This window comes from Cyrtonyx montezumae, unplaced genomic scaffold (genome assembly GCF_038088225.1).
Source record: "Cyrtonyx montezumae isolate F1298 unplaced genomic scaffold, pur_monq_1.0 scaffold_36, whole genome shotgun sequence".
Taxonomy (NCBI): domain Eukaryota; kingdom Metazoa; phylum Chordata; class Aves; order Galliformes; family Odontophoridae; genus Cyrtonyx; species Cyrtonyx montezumae.
The window spans coordinates 2,269,575-2,291,320 of NW_027072041.1; the positions used below are offsets into that span (position 1 = coordinate 2,269,575).

General features: G+C 41.5%; 1 protein-coding gene across 2 annotated transcripts in view; it reads left to right on the top strand.

The window, feature by feature from the left end:
* The window catches only part of PSIP1 (PC4 and SRSF1 interacting protein 1), a 45,968-nt gene that overhangs the window by 13,162 nt on the left and 11,060 nt on the right, over positions 1-21,746 (top strand). Inside the window, exons 5-11 of one of the 2 annotated variants that reach the window (XM_065745555.1) lie at positions 4,413-4,520; positions 5,068-5,130; positions 15,414-15,531; positions 17,146-17,221; positions 18,037-18,262; positions 18,884-19,002; positions 19,463-19,767. In XM_065745555.1, coding sequence (XP_065601627.1) covers positions 4,413-4,520; positions 5,068-5,130; positions 15,414-15,531; positions 17,146-17,221; positions 18,037-18,262; positions 18,884-19,002; positions 19,463-19,502 — 750 coding nt within the window. In that variant the 3' untranslated portion in view covers positions 19,503-19,767. Of the gene's footprint in view, positions 1-4,412; positions 4,521-5,067; positions 5,131-15,413; positions 15,532-17,145; positions 17,222-18,036; positions 18,263-18,883; positions 19,003-19,462; positions 19,768-21,287; positions 21,344-21,746 lie in introns of those variants that run through there. The other variant, XM_065745554.1, reaches the window with a different exon arrangement.

Below are 21,746 nucleotides of genomic sequence, written 5' to 3' on the forward strand. Positions count from 1 at the left end.
ATCTTGAGCACCTGTGGGATCCTGAGAAATTCAGTGAGTGTTTAGGTAAGGAGCCATGTGACTCAAGACGATATGAGAAGGAACGGATTGTTTGGGGTTTGGCTTGTGTTTATCGAGCTATAATTGATATTCTGGAGAGAAATGGTTTCCAAACCAAGGTCCAAAGCAAAAGTGAAAACCTCGAACTTAGACCTGACCAATCACAGGAAGCACCGGCATCAGTGTTGGTTGCCCCTGTGGAAGGCCAGAAATGGACACGGGTGTCCTCGCGCCTAGAACAGAAAGAAAAAGAAGTAGAGAAAGAAGAGGGAGATCCAGGCGAGGGGCCCTCCTCAGCACCACCACCACCACCTAGAAAGAGGCCACTAAGAAAAGTGAGAGACATGGAGAAGACAGCGATGATGATGAAGTCACTGTTACCACTATTCGTTGGCCCCTAAAGATGACTGAAATACAAGGTTCAAGAAAGGAGTTTGTATGGCACTCAGATGAATCTGTTGTCACCTGGTTGCTGCGGTGTTGGGACAACAGTGCCAGCAGCGTGTCCCTAGATGGCAAGCGAAGCCCGCCAACTGGGAAGCATTGCTCGAGACCCAGCTGTCAACAGAGGGATTAGTAGATGTCTGAGTGGAGTCACTACCCTCTGGGAACGAGTACTAGTGGCTGTAAAGGATAGATATCCTTACAAAGATGATCTGGAGCCTAAGGTGGAAAGATGGAACACCGTGGAGAAAGGCATCCAGTTTTTGAGAGAAACAGCCATAGTAGAGATGCTGTATGATCCCAATTTCGTCCCTAACAATCCACACCAGGACCGTGATCCTGATAGAGTAAGGTGTACACCTGATGTATATCGTAAGCTCTCAAAAACAGCACCAGAGAGGTACGCAAGTACACTGGTAGCAATGTTCCATAGATTCGAGGGTCAAGCCAGAAGACTCACAGTTTATGAATTCACTATTATGCTCCAAAACTTTGAACAACAGTTTCCGCCATCACGTGCTTCCATTGCAGCTATGTCAGCAGTAGCAGAAGTAGGTGAGATAAAGAAGACACAGAAAACTATACTGGAGGAACTGTCATTACTGATGAATTAGGGATGAACCTGTGTCAGTATTGGAAACACCTGATGAAGACGAGCATGACCCAAAGAATCTGATGAAACTGATGAAGAAACTGATGAAAGTCTCGGCCACCAAAGGCAACCACCTCTCTGCTCGAGCAAATGACAGCAGTAACATGTCACGTGTGGCCATGTGGAGCTTCTTACGAGAAAACAGAGAGGACATGAGGAAGTGGCATAAAAAACCCACTCCTGCACTGCGAGCACGGGTGAGAGAACTACAGCAGAGATCAGCCACCAATGAAATTGCTCCCATCACTGCAGGTAACCAATAGAGGGGCCCTGCCCTCAGCCAGGGGAGGGAAACGGATAATAGAGTGTATTGGACTGTGTGGATTAGGTGGCCTGGCACATCAGAACCACAAAAGTATGAGGCACTGGTGGATACTGGTGCACAGTGTACTTTAAAACTGAACAGCAGCAGGCCTTTGAGCAAATTAAGCAGGAGATAGCCCGTGCTGTGGCCCTGAGGCCAGTGTGGATGGGACAGGATGTAAAAAACATCCTCTACACTGCTGCTGGGGAGAAAGATCCCATTTGGAGTCTGTGGCAAAGAGCTCCTGGAGAGACCCGAGGCCGACCCCTGGGATTCTGGAGCAGAGCGTACAGGGGTTCAGAGGAGTGTTACACTGCAACTGAGAAGGAGATTTTGGCAGCATACGAGGGGGTTCGAGCTGCCTCTGAAGTAATTGGTACTGAAATACAGCTCCTCCTGGCTCCTTGATTGCCAGTGCTGAACTGGACATTCAAAGGAAGAGCTCCCTCCACCCATCATGCTACTGATGCCACCTGGAGTAAGTGGATTGCACTGATTACCCAGCGAGCTCGGATGGGGAACCTCAACCATCCAGGAATCCTGGAGGTGATCATGGACTGGCCTGAAGGCAAGAAATTTGGAACATCACCATCAGAGGAGATACCACGTGCTAAAGAGGCCCCACCATATAATGAACTACCAGACAATGAAAAGAGATACACCCTCTTCACAGATGGATCATGTTGTATCGTTGGGAAGCATCGCAGATGGAAGGCTGCTGTGTGGAGCCCCACACGACGAGTTGCAGAGGCCACTGAAGGAGAAGGAGAGTCAAGCCAATTTGCAGAGGTAAAGGCTGTCCAGCTGGCCTTAGATGTGGCTGAACGGGAGAGGTGGCCAGTGCTTTATCTTTACACTGATTCATGGATGGTGGCAAACGCTTTATGGGGGTGGTTACAGCAGTGGGAACAGGACAACTGGCAGCGGAAGGGTAAACCTATTTGGGCTGCTGAACTGTGGAAAGACATTGCTGCCCGAACAAAAAGGTTGGGTGTAAAGGTGCGCCATGTAGATGCTCATGTGTCCAAGAATCGAGCTACTGAAGAGCAGAAAAATAACCATCAGGTAGATTGAGCTGCCAAAATTGAGGTGTCTCAGATAGACTTGGACTGTCAGAACAAAGGAGAGCTATTTTTAGCTCGGTGGGCCCATGAGACCTCGGGCCATCAAGGAAGGGATGTGACATATAAGTGGGCTAGAGACCGAGGGGTGGACTTAACTATGGATGCCATTGCACAGGTTATCCATGACTGTGACACATGTGCCATAATAAAACAGGCCAAGAGGATGAAACCTCTCTGGCAGGAAGGGCAGTGGGAAAAGTATAAATATGGGGAGGCGTGGCAGGTTGATTCTATCACCTTGCCACGAACTCGCGATGGTAAGCGTTACGTGCTCACCATGGTGGAGGCGACCACTGGGTGGCTTGAGACATACGCAGTACCCCGTGCTACCACCCGAAACACCATCTTAGGGCTTGAGAAACAAGTCCTATGGCGACATGGCACTCCAGAGAGAATTGATTCCGATAATGGGACTCATTTCAAAAATTCTCTTGTGGATATCTGGGCCAAAGAACATGGCATTGAATGGATTTACCATATCCCCTACCATGCACCAGCTGCTGGTAAGATCGAGCGCTACAACGGGTTGTTAAAAACCACGTTGAGAGCAATGGGTGGCGGAACACTTAAGCACTGGGAGAAGCATCTGGCAAAAGCCACCTGGTTGGTCAACACTAGGGGATCAGTCAACCGAGAGGGTCCTACGCAGTCCGGCTCCCTACAGACCATAGAGGGAGATAAGGTCCCTGTGGTACATGTAAGGAGCATGTTGGGAAAAGCGGTGTGGGTCCTTCCAGCCTCTGGAAAGGGCAAACCCCTCCGTGGAACCATTTTTGCGCAGGGACCTGGGTGCACCTGGTGGGTAATGGATAAAAATGGGGACGTCCAGTGTGTCCCACAAGTCAAGTTGATGCTGGGGGAATGCAGTCTGTAATTACATGTATATGTATGTATATATATATATGTTTCTATGTAACTTATGTTATTGCTGTTTTGGTTATGTATAGATGTGTGTTAAGCATGATGTGATGATGTGGAATAAGGGGTGGAATGTTGTGGTTTTGTGGTTTTGATGCCGGTATTCCACATCAGAACATCATGCAGCAGTTAAGGAGTTATTACATGTATTTAAGTAATCCTCAATTTTTTATGATATCCTACTGCCTGAGCTACTCTGTTCAATTTTGAAATTTTAAGAGCTAGTGCTGCTATTGAAAATAATTTTGCAACAGGTGGGGCAAGTCATTAAGATGAACTGAAGTTTGGAAACAAATAATATGTAGTCTGTGAGGAAGTGTTGATATTTACAAGTGAACAACTACAAACTTTATGTGCAAAATTAACTGCTCATCTTAAAACACTAGTTTTCACTTTAAACAAGGAAAAAGAAGAAACAGCGTGAAAGGCATAGATTAGATGACTTAGTAACTAGTAAATCACCTGAAATAAGATAAATACGTTGCATGTGGTCTTTTTACGACATGATGTTTTTGTTTTGTAGAGGTTAGATTTTGTAAAATATGGTCTGTGATTCTTCCTCGTTTTTATGTGCAGAAAGACTGATCCAAGTAAATCTTGAATTAATTTCATTATTATAAGAAACACTATTTTGACTGAGTTATTCATATCTGGAATTCACTTGAATGGTGTGAACAGTTCAGAATATTCTTGTAATGGTAATATAGTGAAGTGGTATAGTTTTGTTATCACAAGCATGAGGTGGACTTAAGGAGACAGTGGTTTCCTATATATGAAAGTGGCCCTGCTTTGTAGTTTCAGTGTCTGTGTTAGAAAGCATGTACACAGTCAGAGTGAAAAGCAGCTTGATGGTTCTTAGTATGTTCTCATTTAACATTTTCTTTAAAATACCTTTTCATATGTTTTTGACTCTTATTGATTCCATTTGCAGTTATCACCTAAAGGGGATAACAACTTACCTGCAGAAGCTGAAGCAGAAGAAAAGGAAATGCATACGACAAAGGAAGATGATTTACCTTCTGAAAAAAGCAGCAAAGAAGTATGTGAAAGCTTTTACTGTGTACCAAAGAATATTGTAATATTGCATCAGTTAACAAAAATTTTATGTTCTAGGAAGTTACAGCTACTGCTAGTGTGGCAGTTTCAGTTTGATGGGTAAAACTTAATGCGTTTGCTCTCATTGAAATTAGCTGGAATAGAAGCTTTCATCAAATAGATGAACCAGATTAAAGTTAGTTTCATTTCAAAATTGTGAGAACAGTGTTTTCATCACTCTGTATTGCAAATGCACTTTTTTTTAGAAGGACTAGTTGAAGATGCTAAATAATATTTAAAATAAAGGTATGTAGTAATGTAGCCTGTTTTATTTCTTAACTGTCAGTAAGAAATCTTGGTTACCTTATAATGACATTCAAAAGCAGGAAGTGTCTTTATGATCATTTTTATATAAAGTCTTGTTTCAGTTGTGGGAGCAAAAAAGCAAACTACGAACATAACTTTACTTGTAGAAAAGATCCTCAAAACTTATAAATATGTCAGATATATTCTTTTCCTAAACTCTTAGCACTGCTTCTAATTTTTCACAGGGTGCGGTAAAAACAAGTGATGCATCTATTCCTAAAGTTGCTAGAAGAGGAAGAAAAAGAAAGGTAACAGAATACTTAAATTGCTTCACCTTACTTGAATTTTTGAGTGGGATGATAACAGCTATCATTTTATTTGGTGACAAATTATGCATAAGTTACTTGACCGAATTCTTCAACCCTTTCCAAATATAGCTGGAAGCTTTGCAGGAATTAATTCTCCCAGAGGGCATTTTACATTTCTGTTTGAGCTCAGTGCAGAGTAAGGAGTTTCCTTTCTTTGCAGACAGTCTAGTGTAAGAAAGAATAGTTGAAGTAAAATACTTTGTTTTGAAGCTCTGAAGGGAAAAGGAAAAACAAACTGAAAAGAAACTAAAAACCTTCCCACTGAACCAGTGCCTGAGGTACTTCCTCCCCTTTTCACAAAGATTGTATGTTTGTGGTCTCTTCTGGGAAGAAACAAGAGTTGCTGTGAAAGAAGCAGTTCCAGCTGTTGGCTTATTTTGTTCCACTACTGATCTTCATGTGGATGTACAGAAGAAAGGTAGATAGGAGCATTGTTGAAATGACACCTAGATTAACATGGAGCAGTTTAATTTGAATCTGTTTCTTTTTAAGTTGATCCATTATGCTGACAGCAGGGATGAGTGCAGAGGTTTACTTGTGACCTTGGTTGCTGCAGATGAGTAGTATGCTATCATCTGCATCACGAAATATGCACTTTTGTGTATTCATAAAACCAGCTTAAATTACATAAATTTTAAAGGTTTGAAGAACACTTCATTTGAAAAAAACTACAAAAATAAATCGGAAATAATATTCGAGAAAATTTCTAGTCTCAACAGTATGGAATTGAAAATATATGTAAGTGTGCATATACTTGATACCAGCTTGTAAATGGAGGAGAAAAGCCACTCAGGTGACAACAGAGCAGATCTTGAGCTTTACTTTTCATAATGTGCTCAAATCATGGCTGTAGTGTTTTTTAGTTTTGTTTAACATAGCTGTTTTTTTGTTTGTGTTGTAAGGCATTTCAGGTCCAAGATGACTTCTGTCACACTTAGCTGCTTGAGTTGACAGATTTGTGTTTGGTGCATCTGTATGTGGTAGGGGTGTTAACCAAAAATTTGTGTTATTGCTCTGCACTGCTGAATCAGAATGGTTAAGATTGAAAGGAGTCTCTGAATCCAACTGGGCTGACGCCTCTTCCCAAGCAGGGACAGCCAGAGCAGGTTGCCCAAGTCCGTGTCCAGGCAGCTCTTGAAAATCTCCAGAGAGGAGACTCTGTGGCCTCTCAGGCAACTTGTGCCAGTTGCTTGGTCAGCTGCACAGCACCGAAGTGCTTCCTTATGACAGAACCTCCTGTGTTCCCATTTGTGTCTGTTGCTTCTTTCCTTGCTCCAGGTACCACTGAAAAGAGTCTCCATCCTCTCTGTACCTTTCCTTCAGGTGTTGATAGGAGTCAAGCCTTTGAGCCTTTTCTTCTCCTGGCAGACAGTCCCAAATCAGCCAGCCTCTCCTCACAGGAGAGGCATTCTGGTCTCTTGATGGTCTTGGCAGCTTTCCAATGGACTCTCTGGTATGTCTCTGTTCTGGGTACCCCACTACAGTATTTCAGGAACACTAAATAGATCAGAAGGATTCCTGTCTCTTGGCTGTTAGCTTCCTTAGCTGCATGGGCACATAGATTTATATTTAACTTAGAGTCCTCTAGAACCCAGAACTTCTTATCTGCAGAGCTGCTTTCCAGTTGGGTGTCCCCAGTTCCTGGAATTGTTCTTCCCCAGGTGCAGGACTTTTTCACCTTGTTGGACCTCTTCAGCCTGTAGAGATTATTCAGGATGAGCTGTACAGCCATTGCTAAGTCGGCCTCCCCACAGTTTTGTCTCACCTGTGAATTTATTGAAGGTACACTCTTACTCCAATGTCTAAATTGTTAGTGAAGATGTTAAACAAAACTGGATCCGTGTAGATCCCTGGCATACTCTGATCATTACAGGCCTACATTGAGTCTCTGCCCTGCTTACCACTACTCTCTGGACCCAGTCATTCAGATATTTTTCAGAAATCTGCCACACTGTCTGCTCATCAAGCCCATGCTTTGACAGTTTCTTATATGCTGCGCATAATCGAAGTCCTTATGGAAGTCTAGGAAGGAAGACAGTATCCACTGCTCTCTTCTTGACCATTGTCACCGGTTTGCGGGACAGTTTGACCCAGTACTGTGACAATTGAGGCAGGGGACCCACGGGCCCACACCCCGGGGAAGGGGAAAGGGGAAAGAGAAAAAGGAGGAGGGAGATGGGCCTAGGAACAAAACAGCGGCAACGATCTGAGGAGGAAAGCTAATTTACTAAATAAGATATCAGAAAGGAAAATAACACAATATAATATAATATAATTGGAGTTGAGGCAAAGGGATCAAATAAAATGAGCAAGAGAGAGAGTGTCTGATAAACCAAAGGCCTTACGCTAACGCTGAAGGCGAACGGCTGCAACAAACACCCACTGCCGAGCTCGGTCCCAAAGGGAAGAGAGAGTCCTGTGACCGCAGACAGTTTTTATCTTTCCCTCTGGGCGGAAATATGTAGAAATGCAAAGCATTGCAAAGTCCTCCGGGGAATATGGTTCTCTTCTGAGACAGGTATACCCAGAACTATCGACGATCCACAGAGCTGGAGCATTAACTCCTTAACTCCTAATACACCACATGATGTTATGATGTGGAATATCAACAATACAACAAAAATCACAAAACCATAACATTCCACCCCTTATTCAACATCATTACATCATGCTTAATATATATTTATATACATAAAGAAACAATGATTAACAAGCATTAAATACAAACACATACAGTATACATATATACATAGTAATAGAATTACTGAGGGCACTCTCCCCACATCAAATTCCCTTGTGGTACACACTGAACATCCCCATTCTTCTGCATCACCCACCAGGTAGACCCAGGTCCCTGAGCAAAAACAGTTCCACGGAGAGGTTTGCCCTCTCCAGAAGCTGGAAGAACCCAAACCGCTTTTCCCAACATGTTCTTCACATGTACTACAGGGACCTTATCTCCCTCTACAGTAGGTAGAGAGCTGGATTGGGCAGGACCATCGCGATTGATGGATCCTCGAGTGTTGACCAACCAGGTGGCTTCTGACAAATTCTTCTCCCAGTGCTTAAATGTTCTGCCACCCATTGCTTTTAACATTGTTTTTAACAATCCATTGTACCTTTCAATTTTACCAGAAGCTGGTGTATGATAGGGGATATGATAAATCCACTCGATGCCATGATCTTTGGCCCAAGTATTTACAAGAAAATTTTTGAAATGAGTTCCATTATCAGACTCAGTTCTCTCTGGAGTGCCATGTCTCCACAGGACTTGTTTCTCGAGCCGTAAGATGGTGTTTCGGGCGGTAGCATGGGGTACTGCGTATGTCTCAAGCCACCCAGTGGTCGCCTCCACCATGGTGAGCATGTAACGCTTACCATCGCGAGATCGTGGCAAGGTGATAGAATCAACCTGCCACGCCTCCCCATATTTATACTTTTGCCATCGCCCTTCCTCCCAAAGAGGTTTCATCCTCTTGGCCTGTTTAATTGTGCCGCCGCATGTGTCACAGTCATGGATAACCTGTGCAATAGCATCCATAGTTAAGTCCACCCCTCGGTCTCTAGCCCACTTATATGTTGCATCTCTTCCTTGATGGCCCGAGGTCTCATGGGCCCACCGAGCTAGAAATAATTCACTCTTGTGTTGCCAGTCCAAGTCTGCTTGACCCACCTTAACTTTGGCAGCTCGATCTACCTGATGGTTATTTTGTTGTTCTTCAGTTGCCCGGCTCTTAGGAACATGAGCATCTACATGACACACCTTTACACCCAGCTTTTTTGTTCGGGCAGCAATGTCTTTCCACAGTTCAGCAGCCCAAATAGGTTTACCCTTCCGCTGCCAGTTGTCCTGTTCCCACTGCTTTAACCACCCCCATAAAGCATTTGCCACCATCCATGAGTCAGTATAAAGATAAAACACTGGCCACCTCTCTCGTTCAGCAATATCTAAGGCCAGCTGGACAGCCTTTACCTCTGCAAATTGACTTGATTCTCCTTTTCCTTCAGTGGCCTCTGCAACTTGTTGTGTGGGGCTCCACACAGCAGATTTCCATCTGCGGTGCTTACCCACGATGCGACACGATCCATCTGTGAAGAGGGCATATCTCTTTTCGTTGTCTGGTAGTTCGTTATGTGGTGGGGCTTCTTTAGCACGTGACACCTCCTCTGCTGGTGTTGTTCCATACTTTTTACCTTCAGGCCAGTCCATGATCACCTCCAGGATTCCTGGATGGTTGAGGTTCCCCATCCGAGCTCGTTGTGTAATCAGTGCAGTCCATTTACTCCAAGTGGCATCAGTAGCATGATGGGTAGAGGGAGCTGTCCCTTTGAACATCCAGCTCAGCACTGGCAGTCGAGGTGCCAGAAGGAGCTGTATTTCAGTACCAATTACTTCGGAATCAGCTCGAACCCCCTCGTACGCGGCTAAGATCTCCTTCTCAGTTGGAGTGTAGCGCTCCTCAGACCCCCTGTACGCCCGACTCCAGAATCCCAGGGGTCGGCCTCGGGTCTCTCCAGGAGCTCTTTGCCACAAACTCCAAATGGGATCTTTCTCTCCAGCAGCAATGTAGAGGATGTTCTTTACATCCTGTCCCGTCCGCACTGGCCCCAGGGCCACACCACGGGCTATCTCCTGCTTAATTTGCTCAAAGGCCTGCTGCTGCTCAGGGCCCCACACAAAATCATTCTTCTTCCGCATCACCCGATAGAGAGGGCTCACAATGAGACTGTAGTTTGGAACACGCATTCTCCAAAAGCACACTACACCCAGAAAAGCTTGGGTCTCTGTCTTACTGGCGGGTGGAGACATGACAGTAATTTTATCAATCACATCTGTAGGGATGTGACGACGTCCATCTTGCCACTTTATACCTAGGAACTGAATTTCTTGTGCAGGCCCTTTCACTTTGCTTCACTTGATAGCAAAGCCAGCTCGTAGGAGAATTTGGATAATCTGCTCTCCTTTCTCAAAGACTTCCTCTGCTGTATTGCCCCATACAACAATGTCATCAATGTATTGCAGATGCTCAGGAGCACCACCCTGTTCCAATGCAGTTTGAATCAACCCATGGCAAATGGTTGGGCTGTGCTTCCACCCCTGGGGCAAACGGTTCCAGGTGTATTGGACGCCCCTCCAGGTGAAGGCAAACTGTGGCCTGCATTCTGTGGCCAGAGGAATTGAAAAGAAGGCATTGGCAATGTCAGTGGTGGCATACCACTTGGCTGCTTTTGACTCCAGTTCGTACTGGAGTTGTAACATGTCCGGTACAGCAGCACTCAGTGGGGGTGTGACTTCATTCAGGCCACGGTAATCTACCGTCAGCCTCCATTCTCCACTGGCTTTACGCACCGGCCATATGGGGCTGTTAAAAGGTGAGTGAGTTTTGCTGATCACTCCCTGGCTCTCTAGCTGATGAATCACATTATGAATGGGGAGCAAGGAATCCCTGTCTGTGCATCGTTTTTGTAGCAGTCGGTACCTGTTGCTCCTCCACTTGTAGCAACCCCACAACAGACGGATCTTCTGACAGGCCAGGTAAAACAGATAGCTCCTGAATGTTGTCTGTGTCCACAGCAGCTATTCCAAAAGCCCATCGGTACCCCTTGGGATCCTTAAAGTGCCCCCTTCTGAGATAGTCTATACCGAGTATGCATGGAGCCCCCTGTACGGTCACTATAGGATGCTTCTGCCAGTGTTTACCAGTGAGGCTTATTTGTGCTTCTAACACAGACAATTCCTGAGAGCCCCCAGTCACTCCAGAGGTATAGATCAGTTCCGTCCCTTTATAACTCGAAGGCATTAGAGTACATTGTGCACCAGTATCCACCAGTGCCTCATATTTTTGTGGTTCTGATGTGCCAGGCCACTGAATCCACACAGTCCAATACACTCTATTATCCCTCTCCGTCCTCTGGCTGAGGGCAGGGCCCCTCTATTGGTTACCTGTAGTGACAGGAACAACTTCACTGGTCGTTGGTCTGTGTTGTAATTCTCTCACCTGTGCTCGCAGTGCAGGAGTGGGTTTTTTATGCCATTCCTTCATATCTTCTCCATTTTCACGTAAGTAATTCCACAGAGCTGTGCGCGACATGAAGTGAATGCTATCATTTGCTTGAGCAGGACGACGTTTGCTTCTGATAGCTGCAATCTTTTCAACCCTATCAATCAGTCAGGATACTTTCTCTAACACGTCTTCCGTCTGTCCTTCTAACCTTGATATGGCTGAAATGGAAGCGTGTGATGGCGGAAATTTTTGTTCAAAGTTTTGAAGTGTAAGAATCAGTTCAAAAACTGGGGGTTTTCTGTCTTGGTCCTCATATCTGTTGAACGTTGTCACTAGTGTACCGGCGTACCTTTCTGGTGCTGTTTTTGAAAGCTTCTGACATATTTCGGGTGTACTCCTTACTTTCTCTGGATCATGGTCCCGATCTTCTGGATCAAACGTGGGATCATACAGCATTTCCGCCACAGCTGTTTCTCTCAAATACTGGATGCCTTCCTCAATAGTTTTCCATCTTTTCACTTTAGGTGCCAGGTCACTCTTGCAGGGATATCTTTCCCTCCCAGCTACTAACATTCGTTGCCAGAGGCTGGCGATTCCATCCATATACCTGCTGATCCCTCTGTCGACAGCTGGGTCACGGGCAATGTTTCCTAGTTGGCGAGCTTCGTTACTGTCGAGGGACACGCTGTTGGCCCCGTTGTCCCAACACCGAAGCAACCAAGTGACAATGCTCTCATCTGGATGTCGAATAAACTCCTTTCTTGAGCCTTGGATCTCAGACATTTTCATGGGTCGACAAAACGTGGTAACTTTGACTCTCTCATCATCCTCATCATCACTATGTTCATGCCTCTCACTTTTCTTTGTTGCCTTTCTTGGTGGTGGTGGTGTTGAGGACCCCCCCTCGCCTGTATCTTCCTCTTCTTTCGCCACCTCTTCTTTGCGTTCTAGGCGTGAGGACACACGTTTCCATTTCTGGCCTTCCACCGGGGCAACCGACTTTGATACCGGTGCTTCCTTTGGCTGGTCAGATGTGCCTGGGAGGTTTTCCTCTTTGGTCTGAGCCTCAGTTTGGACACTCTCTCTCTCCAGAACAGTATATATACCTCGGTAAGCATAAGCCAAGCCCCAGATAAGCTGTTCCACCTCAGATCTTTCTGAGCCGCAACACCCATTACTCAGATACAGGCCTAGCTCCTCAGGATCCTGCAAGTGCTCAGGAATAAAATCCCATGGCACCGGGGGACCCCATGCTTCTAATTTCTTTCCTAAAACTCTCTACTTTCCCTGCCATTCAGCATTCTCTGTTTCTGGGAAAAGCTTCCTCCATGCGATGTAAAATCCTATTACAGAGAGTACATTCAGGAAGACTAATATCCCAATTGTTAACATTTTGTCCCTAAGCTGTAATCTTGAAAATTCATAAGGAACTGAGAGGAGAACCTGGACACCCATTCAAATATTGTTTGGTTTGTTAACATGGTATTGTTTGTTACATTAGTCGGGGTGCCCAGGTATGTGGTAGATGCCACCATCACTGCTTTTAGTTTGTCATATAGGGACCAGGCTCCATAGATCAGATTGGCAAGCTTAACCAAGTTCCAGTACGTTTTGAGCATTAAAAGGGAAAAAGCAATGAAATACAATCCCTGTTAAGGGCAGTTGTAACAGAAACAGTAAAAACATTTTTTTTTCTTTTACTCAAACAAGCTGGCAGCACCCAAAAAGTTTACAAATATTCCAGAAGAACTGGCAGTACGCCTGGACTTCAAGGTTGTGTTTTGCCGTACAGGACCTGCAGTACAGATAAGCTTCCTAACAAAAGACAGAGATTCACTCTAAAAGTACGTCTCTGTCTGGCTAAGGCAGCTAGTTTTGCCCCACGTTGGGCGCCAAAAATGTCAGCGGTTTGCGGGACAGTTTGACCCAGTACCGTGACAATTGAGGCAGGGGACCCACGGGCCCACACCCCGTGGAAGGGGAAAGGGGAAAGGGAATAAGGAGAAGGGAGATGGGCCTAGGAACAAAACAGCGGCAACGATCTGAGGAGGAAAGCTAATTTACTAAATAGATATCAGAAAGGAAAATAACACAATATAATATAATATAATTGGAGTTGAGGCAAAGGGATCAAATAAAATGAGCAAGAGAGAGAGTGTCTGATAAACCGAAGGCCTTACGCTAACGCTGAAGGCGGACGGCTGCAACAAACACCCACTGCCGAGCTCAGTCCCAAAGGGAAGAGAGAGTCCTGTGACCGCAGACAGTTTTTTCCCTCTGGGCGGAAATATGTAAAAATGCAAAGCATTGCAAAGTCCTCTGGTGAATGTGGTTCTCTTCTGAGACAGGTACACCCAGAACTATCGACTATCCACAGAGCTGGAGCATTAACTCCTTAACTCCTAATACACCACATGATGTTATGATGTGGAATATCAACAATACAACAAAAATCACAAAACCATAACAACCATCAAGCTAGTGATACCATAGGAACTTACTGAGTTGGTCTGACACGACTTCCCATAGACTTTACTAACAACTGATGTTTTGCTTTGTGAGTCTAGAAATAATTTCTTGGATTTAGCTGTTCAATCTCTTCCAGGGAAGATTCTGAGGTGGACCGACCTATAGTTCCCTGAGTCCTCCTTGACGTTTTTGAAAATAAAAGCGATGTTTGCTTTCTTCAGCTGCTACAGCTGATCAAAGATTATAGAAGTGTGTCCTTACAGTTGCATCTACCAGGTCCCTCAGCACTTAAGTTTGAATGCCATTGGAGCATATGGAATTGTTCTCTCAGGTGTTCTCAGACTCAATCCTCTTCCACAAAATGTCTGTCTTCATGCTCTGGTCTTTCAGTTTGACCTTGGATCCCTGAAACCTAGTCTTGCCCGTGGAGACAGAGGCAAAAAAGGCATATAGTTAGTACCTTGACATTTTCACTTTCCCTGGTAACTGAGATCTTTTTCTATCAGCAGAGGATCCATGTCTTCCCCAGTCTTTCTTTTGTCATTGACATACTTCATATTTTTGGTGAGATTAGATTATTTCTGAACTTTAGCTTTCTTTACTTGATCACTGGCTCTTAGGACAGCATCTTCGTTCTTCCCAGCCTACCTGTCCTTACTTCTACCTTCTTTCTGTTTGTGCTTTTGAGTTTGGCCAGGAGATCTTTGTTCATTCATGCAGGACTCCTTGCATTTTGCCCAAATTGCTTTTTGTTGGGATGCATTGCTGCAGATCTTAAACAGAAAAATGTAATATTTCAAGGGATGTGGTGCAGGCTCTAGAAAAGAGCATTGGCTGTGCAGTGACACGTCCTTGAATGCGTTCTTTACTTTCCTTGAACATGATGTTTTCTTGTCTTGGAACTTCTTAAAAATCTTAATAGTTATTTTTCTTTCTTAAATTGTTTATGTGAGATAAGCGCCTATTTTAGATTTGTTTGTCCTTTAAAACAGTCTCCAGTTATTACAGTGTCTGAGAAGAATGTAAATGTGTATTTGCTGCTACTTTTTCTGTTGCTGCTAGCCGATGCACATGTATCCAGGACACTGAACTCCTGAGAATATTTTCTCCTATTAGCATTTTTTAAGATTCAATTTATGTGCCTAATAGAATGCTTCTGTGAGGAAATGCCTGTCCATTTCTCAGGAGGTTTTTTTGATGTAAGTTCTCTTATGACCAGGCCCCTCTAAGATGACTGTATAGATGAAGTTCATTATTTCCTTTTAGTTCAGTTTGGCTTATGATTTTTCATTGTGGATAATTATCTACAGAGCAGGTATTTTAGAAGCTTCATCTGTTTTATGATGCTGTGATGTGCCTGAGAGATTATACCATTTAAAAGAACAATATTTGTGTATGGAGCAAAATGAATTTACATACTTAAAGCTGGGGAACTGTGTTTTGACAGCCACTGTCAATTTAAGGATTCTCATAGATAATTCTTAGATTTTGTCTACTAAGGTTTTGTTTGTTTTTCTTATTTTTCTGAAGATGAATGGGCTGTTTGAGACTATCTGTTACTGTTTGAGGTAGTTGTGGAATGGAGAATATGAAGCAAATGATTTTTAAGTATAATCTGTTAAAAATTTGGGAATCTTTAGAAACAATAGAGTAATAATGAAAGCATTTAAAAACTTGTCGTTTGTTGTTGTCAAGTTGAGAAGTTAGTACTTGTGTTTTTTCATATGGGAAATGTATTCTTTAAATTAGGCTGAAAAACAAGCTGAAACTGAGGATGCGGCAGTAGTGGCAACAGCAGCAGTGGTAGCAGCAGCTGCTCCTGTGACTGTGTCTCCAAAAGTAAGCCCCAAAAGAGGAAGACCAGCAGGTAACCTTGAAAGAAGAATCTAATATCTTGTCCCATTGAAATACCTTAGTATAATTAGAGAGTGTTTACTGTATCTTTCCTGTAAACTACTTCAGAGTATAGATACGATAGATTGTAAAGAGAAAATATATCTCAAACTTAAGAATTTAGGACATAAATGGATTTAAATTGTTAGCATTAATAGGCCTTGCTGTTTTGGGGTAAAAGAGTCGCCTTCAAAATGATGTTCTTTATAGAACACTGCTAAAAATAAACTGTGAAGTAAGATTCCTCTGTGCATTGTTGATTTATAAAGGTTTCTCTTCTTACAGAATACTGTAGCAGAATTCTTACAGAATACTGTAGCATACTTAAATTGTTGTTAGAACATTCCTAAAGCACAAGTTAAGAACTGGAGAAAGATTGTGCCTCTAGGTGGAGCTCAGAGAATAATAAAAGCAAGCAAAGAGCAGGAGAGACCTGTTTAATTAAATGCATAAATCAGTCTGTGTAGATTGACAGAAAAAGGAGATGAAAATTTAACTACTTTATTTTAAACTGTGTAGTTTGAAATGTTACTAAGAATGCTGCAGTTTTTTTTTTTACTCAAGGTAGCAGTGATCTGATTTATCGCAATTTCTGTGGTAAGCTTCTAGATACTGTAGATATTCTCAAACTGATCACACAGTTCTTGCAGTAGTATGTTGCTGAAGTGTCTCTTGGGAGACAGATAATAGTTTATACTCATCTGTATCTTCAGACAGCATAAAGCTTACAGGAAGTGCAACCGCAGTTAAACTGACTTAATTGCATTCATCTTGAAAGCTGTGAAGAAATTGTCACTGCAGTTCACAGTCTCATTTTAAATGTACATTTTAAATATTTGCATGTGTTTTAGTCTTAAAACACGTTGTTTCTACTCCCTGCTGTCTAAGAGCATGATCTTTTAAGAGATGCTTTTGACACTTATATAAAATACCAGGTGTTAAACAGTTCTCAGTAGTAACACCAGCAGGTTTTAAACACTAAGGTATGTTTCCTAACCACGTTTACTGTGATCAGACAGGCAACTTGGCAGGTTTAAAGCAGTGCACTGAGTATTTATGCTTGATGGAATTTGAAGTGTATAAATGCTGAGAAGACAATTTGTCTTGCTATAAATATATGCTGAACAGCTAAGGTTTCCTGTATACTTAGGTGTGGTGTTAGAAATTCTTGACAGTAGTTCTTTCAAGAAAATTGATTGCAACTGTGATGTACCGAAAACTTCTGATGGTAAACGGATGGCGTGTAAATGTGGAAAGGAAATGACTGCTTTGAGCTTATTTCTGGTCCTCCTCATTTTAGCTAATTTGTATTAGTTAGGCAAAATGAAATAATCCTAAACACACAGTGTAGAAAACAGAGTTAATAGTTCAAGCCTGTGGTTGAAAAATTTGCAATGTGTGGAGTAACTAATTTTTCTGAGATTTTGGTTAAAGTCTTGTATTTTTGTGTTTCATGTAATGATTATCTGGATCCTTTGAAATTTGTAAAATACCAGTATTATTCTAAGTGTGTCTTCTGACTATGAATCTTTCCTCATAGACAAGGAATAGATGACTGTGGACTGACAAATTATTTTTCTTACGCCAGCTTCTGAAGTAAAGGTTCCAAAACCGAGAGGGAGGCCCAAGTTGGTGAAGCCACCTTGTCTATCTGAAAGTGACCTGTGAGTAGTTTGTTTGCTTTAACATAAAGTTTAACTATTAACAGCATTGTTCCTTATGATAAGACTTAATTAGTTCCTGACAGAATTTTATCTCTCTAGTATTCCATTTGAGTTATTGTTTGTTATTTACAACTCTAAAGTAACTTGTGAAGTTATGATATGCACTTCTGGGACTAGATACAGAACACCTTAAATTTCTGAAGTCTGCTATGGAAAAGTCTGCTGAGTGAAAAGGTGCGTAAGACAACAAGATCATACAAAGTCTTCAGTTTTTTACTTTTGATTTCAAACTTCTCTTCCGTACAGTACATTGATTTCAGCACTGTCTGCTGCTTAAATTCCTATTTTTTTTTTACCTTCCTTGCACCAAACCCCTAGTGGTTTTTGTAACTGAAGGAAGAGTTTAGCATTAGCATAGTTTTCATTTGGCTAGACAGTGTCCTATTTCAGGCTGCACATGCTTAGTTAAGTATAACTTAAAATATTGTGTGTTTTTGGTCTGGAGTATTCTTTGGTCCTTCAGATATATGAATGTAAAGAACTTCTGACCATTGGCTTCTGGATTCTGTCTGTGTTCACATTGTCTGCTTCATTAAGACCTCCATACTATTAATACTTTTTGTTTTGCACAGGTAATAGACTAATTTTAGAAAAAGTCTTGAGTGTTTTGTAACAAGTCATTAAATGAACTGAGTGAATTAACTTTAATATTCTGTAGTTAAGAAAGTCTCAATTCAGGAAGGTGTCGCTCTATATGATTGTTTTTAAACTCACTGTTGATAGTTTATGATACCTAAATGCTGTTCATGTGTCAGTGTTAATGAGGAGGAGAAAGCAAAGAAGAAAGGACCAGATGAGAAGCCTAAAAAACAAGGGAAGAAGGATGAGGATGGTCAGAAGGAAGAGGAAAAACCAAAGAAGGAATATGATAAAAAGGATGGGAAGAAAGAGGCTGAACCAAAAAGGAAGAATGCTGCAAAACTGGGTTCTGCATCAGCTTCTGATTCTGAAGATGAGGGGGGAGAAGAAGAAGGTGAAAAGGTATAATTCGGCTTTTCAGATCCATTTATTATGGAAGAAAGTAGTATCACTGAAAATAACTTCTTGATGTTAATTCCAGACCTTTAAGGAAGTCGGAACCTTGTGGTTTGCTAATAAAAATATACAGAACAAAATCTACAAAACTTCTTTCTGTCAGATAGTTTTTGCAGGAACTTCTTCAGTATTTTTTTAATAAAATCACCTTTTTTAAGACACTTGAAGATAGATTTTAAAATAGTAATTGTAGAGTTTTGGTTTTGTTTTTCTTTTTGGATGCATCTAAGAGAATACTTGGCTTGAAATAAGTTTTTGAAAGCCATAACATCATCCCAGTCTTCTCAGTTTCTTCACTTTTGTGGTATTAAAGATAATTTCTTTTTTCTGGAGAAAGAAGAAGGGAGAAAGGACTAAAGAAATCCAGAGATATCAGCATAAGGTCTAGTATTTAGTTGCATAGAAAGCCAGTTGTTGTCAGATTGTTCCTTGAACAGTTGCTGTAGATTAACTGTAATTAACTCAGTGTGTGTAGGTAGGTTTATATGTGTCCTGAGAAAAGGATTTAATAGTCTTACTTTCAGTAATCTGAATACCCCTTTTCTCTTTCCAATCCCCTAAACACAGAAGAAAAAAGGGGGAAGAAGCTTTCAGGCATCTCACAGAAGAAACATCATGAGAGGCCAGCACGAGAAAGAGGTGACAGACAGAAAGCGTAAGCAAGAGGAACAGGGAGAAAGTGAACTGTGAGTATTTTTTAAAAGGATGCCTTAAATTTGTAGGAGTACTTTGAAACAAGGAAGAGAAAACAGTGCCTGTAAAAATACCAAGCTGGTTTGTACTGTGTTCTTTATTCTCCACCTGCCATTTTTTTTTGGTCTGTTAACTTTCAGTGGAGACAGTGAAGAGCCCTTCTAAATCAATATGTACAAGTCTGGGAGGATGGGAAGAGTTGAACCTAGAAATAGTGATGCTCACCTTTCAGTGAGTGAGAACTTACAGCATATGACAGCTTCTGCATACTATTTAGAAGTATTCTAACCATATATGTGTGAAAAGGAAAATATGAATAGCTTCTCTGAATATTTGTTTTGAAGACATTTGAGTAAGAGTGGTAGGATCTTTAATCCATGTTCATGGATTATTTTTTTTTCACATCATGGAATGTGTATGGATCCCTGGAAAATATTTCCTTCTCTCTGGCAGCTGGAGCACACACCATCAGCCAAATCAAGGAAAAAGTTAATAATTATTCTGCTCTGGCGCTGCAAAGCCAGTTGACTGATATCAAGAGCACTCTGCAATCAGAAGATAAATTATCATAAATGAATCGAGCCTAGGAGTGAAGAGAAGATCCTGCCATGAACTTGAGGGAGGGGGTGGGGCAGTAGGAGGAAATTGACTCATTCTTGAGACCTACCCTGTAAATGGGTGAAGAAGCTATCACTACTAAAGCATAATGTTCCCATCCCCCCACAGCTGGTGGAAGGGCAGAAGAAAGGGAAAACAAGGTAAAAACTCTGAGAAACAGGAAGAGGATAATGGTCCCCTTTGTTCTTAACTACCCAGTTCTACTTTTTCTGACACAAATCAACGAGATTCTAGTTTGGGCTTTTGATCCTCCTGCCCTTTCTTCTCCTCTTCCTGTCACTCCTATGGAAAACTAACATTTTACCTGCCCATAGCAAACCTAAACATTTCCAACTCGAGATAATAAATTATTCTCAGCATTTCTTCAGCTCTTAATGTATCACTGCTTAAATCTGACGAACTGATTTCTGCAGTCAACTGTCACGTATTGATTTGGTTATAGTAATAAGTGTTAAATTTTAAATAGCTTTCGTATTTTATACACTGAAGGATATATATAGCTTAGTTTAAGAAACATATGGGAGTAGTAGTTAATTTTAGTGAATGCACAATGAATTTAATTGTAGCTGATGTCTAGAAGCACAAGGCTCAATACTGATAAAAAGTAGAAGCGCTTCCTTTTTTTTGTGCTGTTTCCAGGTTCGTCTGTTAACATACTGAATCTTTCTTCGGTTATCTTTCTCATGTTTTAGTCTACTTTTTCTCACATAAACTCTAATCAAGTGGTTAGAACAGATAAAGTAATAACAGTGCTTCTTACAAAAGCAAATACCTCTGTTACCAGTTGAAGTAAAATAGCCTTACATGCGTTAAAATTGTTGTTTCTTACTTGATGGAGTATAAAAGGTAACACAGAAGATGCAGGTTTGAAGATTTTGTGGATGCATGGTAATACTTATTCATGGTATACCATATACAGATTTTAAAATAAGGCTTTTAAACTTGTCAGTAAAACAGGACTGAGAAATTCTAAATAAAAACAGGATTATTAATCTTATATAAATAAAAAGTTAAAAAGCTAGCTTGAAAGATTTTTGTCCATCTCCTCTTTGAGATGGAGATAAGTTGAGACTCAAGAAAACAAAAACTTTGGTTTTGTAAGGTAATTAGAAAAAGAGCCAGGAGTATTTCTGTCTTTAATATATTGCTGATATATTAAAGGTCAATTTTAGGATACATGCACTGTAATAACTATGTGAGAAAGTTGCATTTGAACCAATTACAGTAATCTTAATAGTAAATTAACTATAATCTTTCCCTGTAGTAATGTTAAACAGTAGTGTAATTCTTTTTATTTTTGTTCATCTTAAGTATTTTTTCCAGTATAAATATCCTTTGTTCAGTGCCACTTCTCTGGTTCTTTACATGCAACAAAACAGTGCAGTATACAGATGTTACTTGTTCCTCTAAACTTATAATTTCCTGCTTTTGGAGAAAACTGTGAGATTTAACAGCAGTGTTAATGTCAAAGTAAAAAAAAGAAATTGTTAATTTATTTCAGCCTTTGAAAACTAGGATTTAGCTCATTGTGTTTCTTGCATGCTAATGTTTTGAGATACTGTCTCTGTAAAACATAGCATCTCATCTAAAATGTAGAGGGAAAAGAGACTGAAGAGCAGACTTTTACAGCATTGTAAAAACACTTTAACATTTTTGATAGGCAGAGTAAAGAAGAAGGCAAGAAAACAGAAGTTAAGAAGATGGAGAAGAAGAGAGGTTAGTTTAAAGAAGCCAAACAGAATACTGTGGGTCATCTTAAACTTTGAGAACTAACTGCCTGGATGAAGTAATTACTGCTAAGGGTGAAGTTGGGGTCTCAGTCCGACTTTGTATGATCTATGACTCTTTTCTTCGGATCTGTTTGACAGTGCATTCATGTTCTTCTGTGTTGTTTCTTAAGTGCATTAGAATAGTTCACTGCTATTCTTGTTTTACTATTACTCAGTATTTTAAATATTCTCTGAGATGATTCCTTCTACTGGTGAACAACTAATTCCTTGGGTTGAATCATTTCCATTTTCCCTTTATTCTTTGTCTTCTCATAACACAATAACTGGGAGCTCTTTGAGTATTTAGATATTACCTTTTACTGAGCAAGAGGCTTTCTAAACAAGAGGCT